This window comes from Heterodontus francisci, chromosome 46 (assembly GCF_036365525.1).
Source record: "Heterodontus francisci isolate sHetFra1 chromosome 46, sHetFra1.hap1, whole genome shotgun sequence".
Lineage (NCBI taxonomy): Eukaryota > Metazoa > Chordata > Chondrichthyes > Heterodontiformes > Heterodontidae > Heterodontus > Heterodontus francisci.
The window spans coordinates 18,657,069-18,669,682 of record NC_090416.1 but is presented as its reverse complement, the minus strand read 5'-3'; the positions used below and the strand labels follow the sequence as shown (position 1 = coordinate 18,669,682).

The 12,614-nt window shown below is 55.7% G+C and overlaps 1 protein-coding gene across 4 annotated transcripts in view; it reads right to left on the bottom strand.

Annotated features, from left to right (window-relative positions):
- Positions 1 to 122: 122 nt before the first annotated feature.
- LOC137356962 (GON-4-like protein) overlaps positions 123 to 12,614 on the bottom strand; it is an 81,805-nt gene continuing 69,313 nt past the window's right edge. Inside the window, exons 29-31 of one of the 4 annotated variants that reach the window (XM_068022856.1) lie at positions 10,377 to 11,664; positions 2,665 to 2,767; positions 123 to 1,805 (exon numbers count right to left, since the gene is read on the bottom strand). In XM_068022856.1, the coding sequence (XP_067878957.1) occupies positions 1,665 to 1,805; positions 2,665 to 2,767; positions 10,377 to 11,664 (1,532 nt within the window). In that variant the 3' untranslated portion in view covers positions 123 to 1,664. The remainder of the gene's footprint in view (positions 1,806 to 2,664; positions 2,768 to 10,376; positions 11,665 to 12,614) is intronic. The other 3 variants (XM_068022857.1, XM_068022858.1, XM_068022859.1) reach the window with 3 other exon arrangements.

Below are 12,614 nucleotides of genomic sequence, written 5' to 3'. Positions count from 1 at the left end.
TGTACAGAGTTGCTGTTCAGCAGGTAAGAGCCATTTGTTTATTAGACAGGGTACAAATAGGGAGCTTTACTCTGTATCTAACCCCGTGCTGTACCTGTCACCTTACTGAAACGAGCAGACCATTTCAGAAAGGAAACCATGTGAAAAGATTTATTGAACTATTTCTGACTCTTAGACACAGTGCTAGTTTTCAGTAACAAATGTATATACAATCACTACTATAACTTAAGATACACAAAGGATACATTACACATACATATTTACAGCACCAACAGAAAGGAGAAAATCCAAAAGAAATCTGACAACAGCTGGTAATGATTCAAAGTCCAAACTTTGGATCCATTGCACAAACACTACTTGCACAGTGCAGCCAGTAGTTGATGCTTTTCACTTTTTTCCTCCTGCTGCTGCAGAGCCAATCCTATGCTCACCCCAACATTCAGGTGGGAGGGGACCCTGCTTCAGGTTTTTTAACCACAAGCCAGGCAAAAGCCCTACCTTTGATCTGAAGCCGTCAGACTGACTGGCCACTGCAGTTACCCATGAAGCTCCTGGGAGGGTTTGGGTAGTCTGCTCGTTTAAAATAATCCCTCCAACTGAGGCGATAATACCATTGCACTCACCAGCAAGACTGTAAACCCCCCCCCCCACCCGCAGCTGTCTTAGACAGGAGAACCAGCTCGATCCATTCTCCTGCCTGTGAAGGGGTTGACAATCTGTTTTCAATACAATACTTCCACTCTAAGAATATATACTTAAAATGTGCAAATCATGATCATGTCTGAATTAATTCATTGATTCCGCTGCCTTGGGGAACTGGAATTGCCAGTCCCCCGCAGCAGCTTCTGTTTAAAAACTTCTATTGCATAAGGAAGGGAACAATAATACTGCGTACAGCGCAGGCAGTCATACTGGTTAGTGGAATAGATTCAGCTTCCCAGGCTCCTTCCCCACACTCGAGCATCAAAATCAACAAGCCCGGTGCCAGGGGAGGGAAGACGACAGATCGTCCAGCAATCCTGCAGTCCCCACACAGCCCAGCTTCTGCATATCACCATGGAAACTGTACAGTTCGACTGCAGAACCAGGGCAGACAGCAGTATGATCAAACCCCTGAAGATGCAATATAAAAGCACACCCTCACCCTAAGATTCCTAAAATCAGTGACAGTATCACAAGCAGTCTCTCGCCTGCCAATGAGCCTTCAGCTCCTTTTTTGTTAAAGGATCAGGACCAAACGTCACAATTTATAGCTGCTCTTCAACACATGGCTATTGTTGCCCCTCCAATAAATATGGAATAACTCAGACTGTGCATGCCAGGAACAGGAATACACTTAAGGACCTGATAACAGCATAGAGGACAGTTCAAAGAAAAGGTCCAGCAAGCAAGCAGCAGCTGAAGGACATCCACAAAATTCAACACACTGGACTGCAAAAAATGGCACAGTTCAGAACTTCCAGGATCCTTCAATCATCTAACGTAACCCAGTGCCAGGCAAAGCACACAATAGTCAGGCCCTCTTTAGGAGTCTGTGTCACTGTCGGTTGCTCCTTCTCATCAGCCTCACAGCTTTCCTGCATAGGTCGACAACAGCACAAAGATTTACATCCTGGAATGTCAGCTCCATTACATGCGTGTCCCAACAGCTCCTCAGGGGATTATCAGTCTTGTTCCTCATCGGAAACCAGGCGCTGTGCAAGCTGCTCTGGGTTACTGCTACTCACAGCATCCTCCTCCTCATCAGTAGTGGCATCGCCCGAGGTGTGAAACAACCACATCAGCTCCCGGAATCGCCGTGAAACCTAGTGAACAGATGCAGACAGCATAGTCAGAATAACAGACCTAGGCGCAGCAGATAAAATGAGGCAGTGTGTGGAAGATGACCTGTTCCTCCCAGCACCCGTGTACATTCTCCCCTCTCCACAAATCCATTTACAATAGTGTTTATGTAGCACGTTCCGTGTACTAAAACGTCCCAAGCCGCTTCACAGGGGCGTTATCAAAAACAAATCAGACTCTAAGCCTCATAAGGAGATGTCAGGGACAGGTGACCCAAAACTCAGTCAAGCAGGTGAATTTCAGGAAGCATCTTAAAGGAGGACAGAGCGAGGAAGAGAGGGAATTCCAGAGCCTAGGGCCCAGCCACCAATGCCGGAGGAATGGAAATTGGGATGCGGAAGAAGGTAAACTCTATTCACCCATTTATCCCATATAAATACTTGCAAAAATACAAACTTGAACAAAACTCCAGGTATTAATCCTACTGCACAGGCACAATCCCCTCTCTCTCCTGGCAATGCAGCAACCAGGGAATCCTGTGGATTATTTGACTATCTCAGTCTGTAGCTATCCTTGCAGTCTCCAATCTGATTCCCAACCACATCTCCTTCAGGTTTAGACAACTCCACATCAGCTCCTTTTCCTGGGGCGAGGAAGGATTCTTGATTCTAACCCCCAGCAGTCACAGGACTCTGGCTGGTGTTTCCCAGCCCCAGGTAAGGTCAGAGTGACACAGAGCTGCGTCCTTCCTGGTCTGTATGGCTGTGACACACTGGATTACCTTGCTGACCCATCAGGCAGTGACAGACACACTAAGCATCCTTTTACCGGTTCTTTGCATTCAGACCCATTGAGGGAATGTCCCGTATTCTCAAATCTCACCTCCTGGGCTGACTTGCTATTGAGCTGTTGTGCGACCCTGCTGAAGGTTTCTTCATTGGCTCCACTCTCCCGACAGGCTGTGAGAATCGCTCGATCTGCCTCCCTGCAGCACATCAGACAGACAGCACAGTCCCTGCGTTACTTATACACAAGCATCTGCTTCTACCCACTGTGACACTGCATGCTTTAAGGAGTGGGCACCACTCAAGACTCTCTCTACTGAGCTCACCAAGAGAAGAATATCAGTGCTGGGGACTCCCATTGAGTGCACAGTTCTTGGAGTACCTGAAATTGTGAAAAGCTCCCTCTACAGTGTCCCATCAAACACTCCCAGGACAGGTACAGCACGGGGTTAGATACAGAGTAAAGATCCCTCTACACTGTCCCCATCAAACACTCCCAGGACAGGTACAGCACGGGGTTAGATACAGAGTAAAGCTCCCTCTACACTGTCCCCATCAAACACTCCCAGGACAGGTACAGCACGGGGTTAGATACAGAGTAAAGATCCCTCTACACTGTCCCCATCAAACATTCCCAGGACAGGTACAGCACGGGGTTAGATACAGAGTAAAGCTCCCTCTACACTGTCCCCATCAAACATTCCCAGGACAGGTACAGCACGGGGATTGGCTGGTCAATTTGGAGCACTTCCTGCCAGCAATCAGGGGGAGCAGCTGCACCTGTGTTGCAGCAATTGCAGAGTGGAGAGTGGAAACTGCAGCAACTGGAGAGAGAGATTGGAGAAAGGTGAATACAGAGTGGAGGGAAACCATCAAGGAAGGCTGCAATTTTTCTGGAGAGGTGGGTGTCAGGGCACCTGAAAGACTATTAAGTTTAAACTGTTTGGGGGAGGGAGAAGAGGCCTGAAGACTCAGGGGTGGGGCAGCCAAATCCAGTAAGGGCCCCTGTGTTTGTATTGGTGTTTGCACACAGGGAGCTCCCTCCCCACCCCAACTGCCTGCTCGGGACAGCTGGAGTTGCCCGGGTGAAGACTGTCTTGTTAAAATCAGAAGAGGAGAGTACCGGGCGGCTCCAGCTGTCCCGGGCGAAGAAGCCTCCCCCAACTGGAAGACAACAAACAAGTTTGGACTAATTGTGATAAAGGTGCTCCAACTGGCAGTTGAAACAAACATCCTTTTCAGCCTTTCTCTCCCTTCCTCCACTCAGTCGCCTCAATCACCTATCCTCCCCTTTTCCTTTACCATCCTACGCCATCCTCCTCTACTCCCACTCCACCTTGTTTAAAGTTTGCTTTTTAAAAAAAATTGTGTAAATTTGTTTTGTTTCTTGGGGGTGGACGTAGCTCTTAGACCCCATGGCAAGCCCCTCTTCGCCGGTGGCGGGGCCTTCCCGTTCATATGCTGCTGCGGCTGCTGCAGCTGCACCTGTTGCCCCGTCACCGTTTGCTTTATTAACAACGAAGCATGGGGTCAAGAGCTACGTCCACCCGAACATGACTATAGAGGCATGCGTGAAAGTAATGGCCGAGGTTGTCGGCCCTTCGGCCATTGTTGCAGCCTCTAAAATGTACGGGAAGGCAGTGTTTTTCCTGAAGACCGAGCGGGCGGTGTCCCTGGCTCTGAGCAAGGGGCTCACCGTGGGCGGGACCTTTCTGCCAGTGGACCCCCTGGAGGCCACTGCGCAAAGGCTCATTTTATCCAATGTCCCACCCTTCATCCCTGGTGAGCTCCTCCTTCCCCACCTGCACCATCTGGGGGAGGTAAAGACGGGGCTCACCCCAGTCCCGCTCGGTCTTCGGGAGAACAGCCTCCGACACGTCTACTCCTTCCGCCGCCAGTTATTCATGCGGCTGGCGCGGGAGGAGGTGACAGAGGGCCACTTCAATGTAGAATTCCAGGGGACGGCCTACCGCGTCTTCTGGACCTTGGACGGGGTGCGGTGCCATGTCTGTAAGGGGGTGGGTCATGTTCGTAAGAACTGCCCCAACCTCCCGGCTGCCAACTCCAACTCAGCGGCCCAGGGTGGCGACGCTGCACCTCCTCCCACCCCCACTACACCACCACCAGATACCATTCAGTCGGTACCGGAGGCTGTGGTTTTCACGGCCTCCGGCAGGGAGGGGGGTGACCGTCCAAGTGGAAGGAAGGCGCGGAGGAGAAATAAACATCGAGAGGTGCGTCCCCTGGATATCGTGATACTACCCGAGCCTGAGCTCAGCCCAAGGCCCGATCTCGGGAAGTCAACTTGCCCCAGGGCTGGGCTCAGGCCCAGGGTGAATAAAAAAAAGGAGAGTGTGGAGGTGGAGGCCTCTGATGATATGGAGGTCTCTGAGCCTCCGCACACAACTGGGAAAAAGAGGAGAAGGCACCCCTCCACAGAGGTAACAAGGGGCCCTGAGGCGCAGGGCCCATCTGTTGGAGGGGAGCTGTCTCCTGTTTCGGGTCCCCAGGTTTCCCCTACCGCCACCACCAAGGCTGCAAAGTCCGGGCAGGTGCTCCCTATTCCTCAGGATGGAGGGGAGGAGATGGCCCCGGTACATGAGGCCCCTCCTGAAGGAGTAAGTGGGGCCCTGCTTGTGGTGGGGGAGCCTGGGGAAGCCGCCCATTCTGCCACTGCTACTGGGTCGGGTGTCCTGAATGAAGGGGAGGGCGAGGCCCCAGAGGGTCGGGCCTCCCAGCCGGAGTCCACCACCAACCAGGAGACACCCGACCCAGTTATAACTGAGAATGCTGCCCCACCTGCTGGGCCTGTGGGTGCTGGCGGAGCGGGAGATAGCCTCCTCCCTCCGCCTCCAATCTCGGCTCCGGCTGGTTTCCCGGAGTCGGGAACTTCTGTCTCCCCTGGACCACTCATTGCCCTGGGGACGGAGGTGGAGGGGGGTCCTGAGCCGCTGGTGCCTACAGGCTCCAGTTTCACAATAGAACCCAGAGAGGACTCCTCCGCCATCGATCCTGGGGGTGGGATCGTGACGGAGGCGGGACCAGCTGGCGCGGCCGGGGCGTCCGCCCCACAGTGTGTGGTGGATGTGTCGGCCGCTGGCGGTGACGACCCGGAGGAGGATGGGGATTCGGTGCGGGGCACGGAGGATGATCTTGATTCCATCGCCAGTGAGGTGGTGGAGTCCCTCGTGCCTCCCACCGAATCTCCTCTCATCCCCACGGCGGAACTCCGGGATTTCCTCGCGGCTTGCAGGGGTTGCCGCAATAAAGTTCAGCTGGCCCTCGACCGTTGGTCGAATCTGGCGCTGATCATCCAGTCCGTCCGTGCCGCCCTTAAGATAGCGGGCAAGCGCGCGGACGTGAAACTGGTTGAGAGGCGCCGTTTTAATGTGTTCCTCAATGGGTTGCTGGGGGAGTGGAGGGCCAGGTGCACTTCCACTCCCTCCTCACAGTGAGCTGTTGGTGACGGGTTTTAAGTACCTTTGACATGAAGATAACCATAGCCAGCCTCAACATCAACGGCAGCAGAGGGGCTCACCGCAGATTTCACAATCTCTCAGTCCTTAGGGAAGGGAGATACGCGGTGAGCTTTCTGCAGGAAACCCACACCGTTCCGGGAGACGAAGCCACCTGGCTCCTGGAGTGGCAGGGTGGGGTCTACATGAGTCACCTCACCCCTATTTCTAGTGGGGTGGCTATCTTGTTGGCCCCGACTTTTCAGCCGGAGATCTTGGGGGTCAAGGAGCTAGTGCCGGGCCGCTTGCTCCACCTCGCCGTTCGCCTGGGTAGCGTGCCGCTCCACTTTGTGAACGTGTACGCGCCCAGGCCCGGCGCTTTGCAAGCGCGCTTCTTTGAAGAAGTGTCCACTCTCTTGAGCTCCATCGATAGCGGCGAGTGCATCATCCTCGGGGGGGATTTTAACTGCACCCTCGAGGTGGGGGATCGCTCCGGTCCCCAGCGCGGCCAAGCGTCGGTGGAGAAGTTGAGGGGACTGATCAGCTCCCTTAACTTGGTGGACGTCTGGCGGAATCTCCATCCCGACTCCAGCGCCTTCACGTGGAGGTCTGGAGGAGGGGGGTCGCGAATCGACCGCCTCTACATTTCGCAGGCGTACGTCTCCCGCGTTTCGGCGGCCTCCATGCGGCTGGTGCCGTGCTCGGACCACCGCCTGGTGTGGGCGGAGTTCACTCCGCTCCGCACGCGGGCGGGGTCCGCGTACTGGCACTTTAACAACCGGCTGCTGGAGGACGTGCGATTTCGGGACTCGTTCTGTCGATTCTGGGCCGACTGGAGAAGGAAGCAGGGGGGCTTCCCCTCCTTGAGGCTATGGTGGGATGTGGGCAAGACTCACATCCGCGTCTTCTGTCAGGAGTACGCGAAGGGGTCGACCAAAAGGCGGGAAGCCGAGATCGGGCGCCTTGAGAGGGAGGTGCTCGACTTGGAATCCCGCCTCGGTCATGCCGTCGTGGACCCGGCCCTGTGGCAGGCGTACAAAGAGAAGAAGGGCGCGCTGAGGAACCTGCAGCTCATAGGGTCCCGAGGCGCGTACGTGAGGTCACGGATCCAGATCCTGGAAGATTTGGACCGCGCCTCACCCTTCTTCTACTCGCTGGAAAAATGGCGGGGGGTCCGTAAGCAGCTCGTCGAGCTGCTGGCCAACGACGGATCCTCCATCACGGATCCAGAGGGAATGGGCCTCCTGGTCCGGACGTATTACAGTGCGTTGTTCTCTCCGGATCCGTCCAGTGAGGATGCGCGCAGAGTTTTGTGGGAGGACCTGCCGCAGGTCAGCCCGGAGGGCGCCGAAGGATTGGAGGCTCCGCTCACGTTGGCGGAGCTGACTGGCGCCCTCCACCAGTTCTCGAGGGGCAAATCCCCAGGGCTGGATGGGTTGACCGTGGAGTTCCTCAGGGCGTTCTGGGACGTCCTGGGGGACGATTACGCGCGGGTCCTGGGGGAAAGCCTGGCGACCGGGGAGATGCCCCTCTCGTGGCGCAGGGCGGTCATCGTCCTGCTGCCGAAGAGGGGCGATCTCCGCCTGCTTAAAAACTGGCGTCCGGTCTCCCTCCTCAGCACGGATTATAAGATCTTTGCCCGGGCTATGTCTACCCGCCTGGGCTCCGTGCTGGCCCACATGATCCACCCCGACCAGTCCTACACGGTCCCGGGCCGGTCCATCCAGGACAACATCCACCTGGTCCGGGACCTGATCCATCTTTCCCAGAGGACTGGTCAGTCGGTCGCCTTTCTCTCCCTCGATCAGGAGAAGGCGTTCGACAGGGTGGATCACGATTACCTTTTCGGGACTCTGCGCGCTTTCGGACTCGGGCCGCATTTTGTGGCCCGGGTCCGACTTTTATACGCCGCCGCAGAGTGTCTAGTCAAAGTTAACGGGTCCTTGACGGCGCCCCTTCGATTTGGGAGAGGAGTGCGTCAGGGGTGCCCCATGTCCGGCCAATTGTATACCATCTGCGTGGAGCCCTTCCTGTGCCTGCTTCGCAGGAGGTTGACGGGATTGGCTCTGCGCGAGCCGGCCATGCGGGTCGTCCTCTCGGCTTACGCCGACGACGTGCTCCTCGCAATCACAGATCCCGTTGACCTGCGGAGGATGCGCGACTGCCAGCAGACCTTTTCTGCCGCGTCCTCCGCGAGGATCAATTGGGAGAAATGTTCCGGACTCCTGGTTGGTCAGTGGCGGGTGGACTCCCTGCCGGAGGAGATGACACCTTTTGCGTGGAGCACCACGCACCTCCTCTATCTGGGAGTCCACCTTAGTCCCGCTGAGGAAGCCTGGCCGGCAAACTGGCAGGAGTTGGAGGCGAAAGTCACCGCTCGGCTGGGGCGCTGGACAGGACTGCTCCGAGTGCTTTCCTACAGGGGCCGAGCGTTGGTCATAAACCAACTGGTGGCCTCCATGCTGTGGTACCGGTTGGTCACTTTGGCCCCGCCCCCTGTATTTGCCACCAAGATCCAGAAGAAACTCGTCGATTTCTTCTGGGGCAAGAGGAAACACTGGGTCTCTGCCGCGGTCCTGAGTCTCCCGATCGAGGAGGGCGGTCAGTCGCTGGTGTGCGTCCGCACCCAGGCTGCGACTCTCCGCCTTCGGACCCTGCAGAGATACCTGTACGTCGAGCGTCCTCCCAGATGGTGTGCGCTGGCGACGTATTTTTTCCGCCGGTGTCACTGCCTTCAAGACGACACGCAGCTCCCAGTGGAGTCCGTTAGCCGCGCCTCTCTGAGGGAGTTGCCTGTCTTTTACCGGGATCTTTTCCGAGTCTGGAACATGGTCGCCTCCAGTCAGGGCGCTCCCCCGCCGGCGGAGGAGAGCGCCTCGGCTGTCCGGGCGGCCGACTCCGGGGACGGTCCGGCGGGCGGAGGAGTCGCCGAAACCCCCGGGACGCCCCTCACTGCGGGTGGCGAGGGGGCTCGGGAGTGCGGAGCGATCCCGGCCGAGCTGACCCCCGCTCGGCCGGAACTGCTCATCGGACCCAGGCCCCGAAACCCTCCTCGGGAGCCGGTCCCGCACAACCCGAGCCGCCTCTCGGGAATGCCCTCCGTGCCATTCCAATCGGCGCGGAGGGGTTTCCTGTACGGGCTGCTCCTGCACACTTTCCACTTCCTCGCCCTCGTCAGCCGGCCGGACACGCCCTGGCGGTCCGCGTTGCCATCTGGCGGCGAGGGGAAACCCCGATGGAGGTCTCTCTACGCGGGAGTCTTCCCCCTTTACATCGGGGACCTGGGGTGGAGGGTGCTGCACAGAGCAGTCCCGTGCAATAGGCTTTTAAGTAGGTTCACGGACTCCCAGGCCAGCTGTACTTTCTGCGGCCTGGACGAGTCCGTGTTCCACATTTATACGGAGTGTGCGAGGTTGCAGCCCCTATTTGAGTATCTGAAGGGGCTGCTCCTCAAATTCTGGCTGCACTTCAGTCCCACGCTCCTGATCTTTGGGCACCCGGTGCGGAGGGGCGTGGGCCGGGAGGAGGATCTCCTCGTCGGTCTGCTCCTGGGCCTGGCCAAGGTGGCAATTCACAGGTCCAGGTTGCGGGCCGTCGGGGGTTCCGTCCTCCCCGATTGCCTGCCCCTCTTCCGCGGTTACGTTCGCGCCCGGGTGTCCCTGGAAAAGGAGCATGCGGTGTCCGCCGGTACGCTTGAGGCCTTCCGCGACCGGTGGGCACCGCAGGGACTGGAGTGCATCGTCGACGCCGAGAATGGCATTTTAATTTGAGTTTTTTGTTTATTTATCTGTTTTAATAAAGTTATTTTAAAACTGTAAATATGTACATAAAGGGGGCCTGAGGGATAAAGGCCCCCTCGATGTGAAAAATATAAAAGGGGCCTGGGGTATAAAGGTCACCTTGTGGGGAAAAAAAAAAAACGGGGTTAGATACTGAGTGAAGCTCCCTCTACACTTTTCCCCACATTTTTGAGATAATACTTGTTGAATTAGCACTGTTTTTCTCTGTGCTGGCATAGGCAGGACTGAAACAATGTAAATTCAACTGATGCATGACCCTTACAAATAGCAGAAAGCAGGAGTTCTTCATCCCATCAGACCGGGCTGGGTTTGGACTCAGGTCACAGGTAAGGTTGGTGTCTAACTCATCACGACTACAGTCTGCAATGCTTTCCCACCTAAGCGACTCATGGAACAATACAGGCAATGGCCGACGGAGGCGAACACACCCTCTGTTATACAGCTACCAGGCTACCAGCTACTCGAGCAGCAAGTCACTGTTATATCGTGTGAGGACGCAGAGAGAGAGAGAGAGAGAAGAGCGTTCAGTAAGGAGTTGGTCAGAATGTTCTTACCTTGTCCACAGCACCACACGCTCTCCCGTTGAACTGAGCCGGCTGTTCTTCGCACAGACTGCTGCCTGGGCCTGTCTATACTGCTCATCTTCCTCCCCTGTGCACTCGCCTCTGCTCTCTATCTGATGGAGTGCACTCTCTGAGCAGGTGTCAAGAAAAGGAGATTGTCTCCTGGACCCCATCGTCTCTCCAGTGCCTCCATCGCACTCCTCCCACAATCTGGGAGAAGGTATATCAGCAGTGTGCGGTCTGGAAAGATCGTGCTCAGTGAAGTTCTGGCTGCCTCCTTTTGGTGAAGCTCTGTGAGCCAATGTCTGCTGCACGTCCATTGGCGAGAGATCAGCCAGTTTCTGGCAGCTCATGAAACGGACCTGCGCGCCAGCGGAGGCAAACTTGACTGAGATGTGGTCGCTAGCATTTCGGCACCGCTCCCTGTGAGTGGATCCAGTAACACTGTCCATCAAACGGCTCGCCACCTCTGGCCTCATGTCTCTCCGTGCCCCCATCTCCCAAGGGGATGTGGTCCTCACAGGTTCCACTTCACCATCTTGCTCTCCCTTGGGATCACTTATCAGAGTCATGGCAAAATGGGCTTGGGGTCCTGCCACCTGCTCTGTGCTCTTTCTCCATTGTGCAGCTCCAGCCTGTAACCCACCACAATGGCTTCCTGACATTGCAACCGTCTTGCTCACCATTTCCAGCCTTGTGAATGACACATCCCGCGATGCATTTCGTGGCCTGTGCACCTGCGGTGTGTCTCTGGCGTCACACGATTCACTCGCACCTGGTGACGTGCACCGAGGCAGGGACCCCTTCTGCATGTGCCTCACCACTCTGCATTCTCCCTCAAACACCTCCTGTGCACCCGCTGCCTGCTGAGTGTGGCTGTGTCCATCCTTCAGGTTCACCAATTCCCGTTCCTGCTCCCTTACTCCCGTCTCCGGGGTACTGGCGTTACAGGAGCAACCCTCTCTCCTCCTGTTCGATTCCTGGCTCCAGCCACGGGCAGTGGGGTTCAGCAGAGGGTACGAGCCATCAGACAGCGTCTCCACCACCACCAGCTCTCTCTCCTCCAGCCCCTGGGTCTCACTGCTTTCCCCCTCGCTCCGGGGACTCCAGGTCTCGTCAGCAGATCCCACAGGGGATGTTGGAGCCTCATTATCTGTCTGCAAGACTCTGCCTTCATTCTCATCCCCCTCCTCCAAACAGCACCTATTTCTTGGGGGCTGTAGACTCCTCCATAGGTGTGATTCCTCAGAGGCACTGAGGGCGAGACAGGTGTTCCGACCTGTGGAAGAAGCAGCAACATGGTGATTGGAGGTTCTATCAGGTACAATGAGGGCCTGAAAGCTTCTCACCAGGATCGCTGTTCTTATCGCCTCCTCTTCGGAAAGTGCTGCATCTCACTGGCTCCAAGGACCTCACCCATTCTTCATGAGTAAGTCTAGTGAGTGTTAGTAGGCTATTTGACTACAGAGAGCATCACAATCAACCTAGAGCTCTTCCCTACTTATAACCGCTATTGAAAGCAGCGGGGAGTTCCTCCCCAGTCTCCTGGGGCAATATTTATCTCTCACCATCACCTAAAACAGATGATCTGGTCATGACCACATTGCAACAGTGACCATGGGCTGGAAAGCACTTTGGGAGCTCCAAAGGGCGTGAAAGGCACTACAGAAATGCAAGTCTTTCTATCAAGTCTTTTTCACCCAAAACATCCACAGATGCAGCAGACAGCAGGGGTCACTGGATGATCTCGGCCTCTTCCCCTTCCCCTGTCCAGGGACTGGGAGGCCTATTGCAGCCCCTGTAATGTTGCTCCAGCTGAGATGTCAGTTGGCACCATAGGCTAAAGACCCATCTGGTTCGGTACCAAGCTCCCCCACAATTCTTCCTCCACCGTAAATGGCATTGGAGTGAGGGGAAATCACTCAAATACAACCAGTGCACCTTCAGTCATCTAATACCCTCAGGCCCACTCCCAACCAGAAAACAACAGCTGTGAGCAAATTATAACACCCAGTGTGGTACTCAGTCACACAAGCCAGTCAGAGCCAAGTTATAGGGGCAGTTCTACATGGAAGTCAGGCTTGTCTGTGATGCCTCAATGGTCAAACAGCCTGCTCACTGTCAAGGCTGACAGAGAATGGGTATCCCAGCAGTAGGCTACACCTTGGAACAAAACATGGGGACATTGATCAGAGATCTGGAATATGGAAATAGATAGGACAGCTCCAG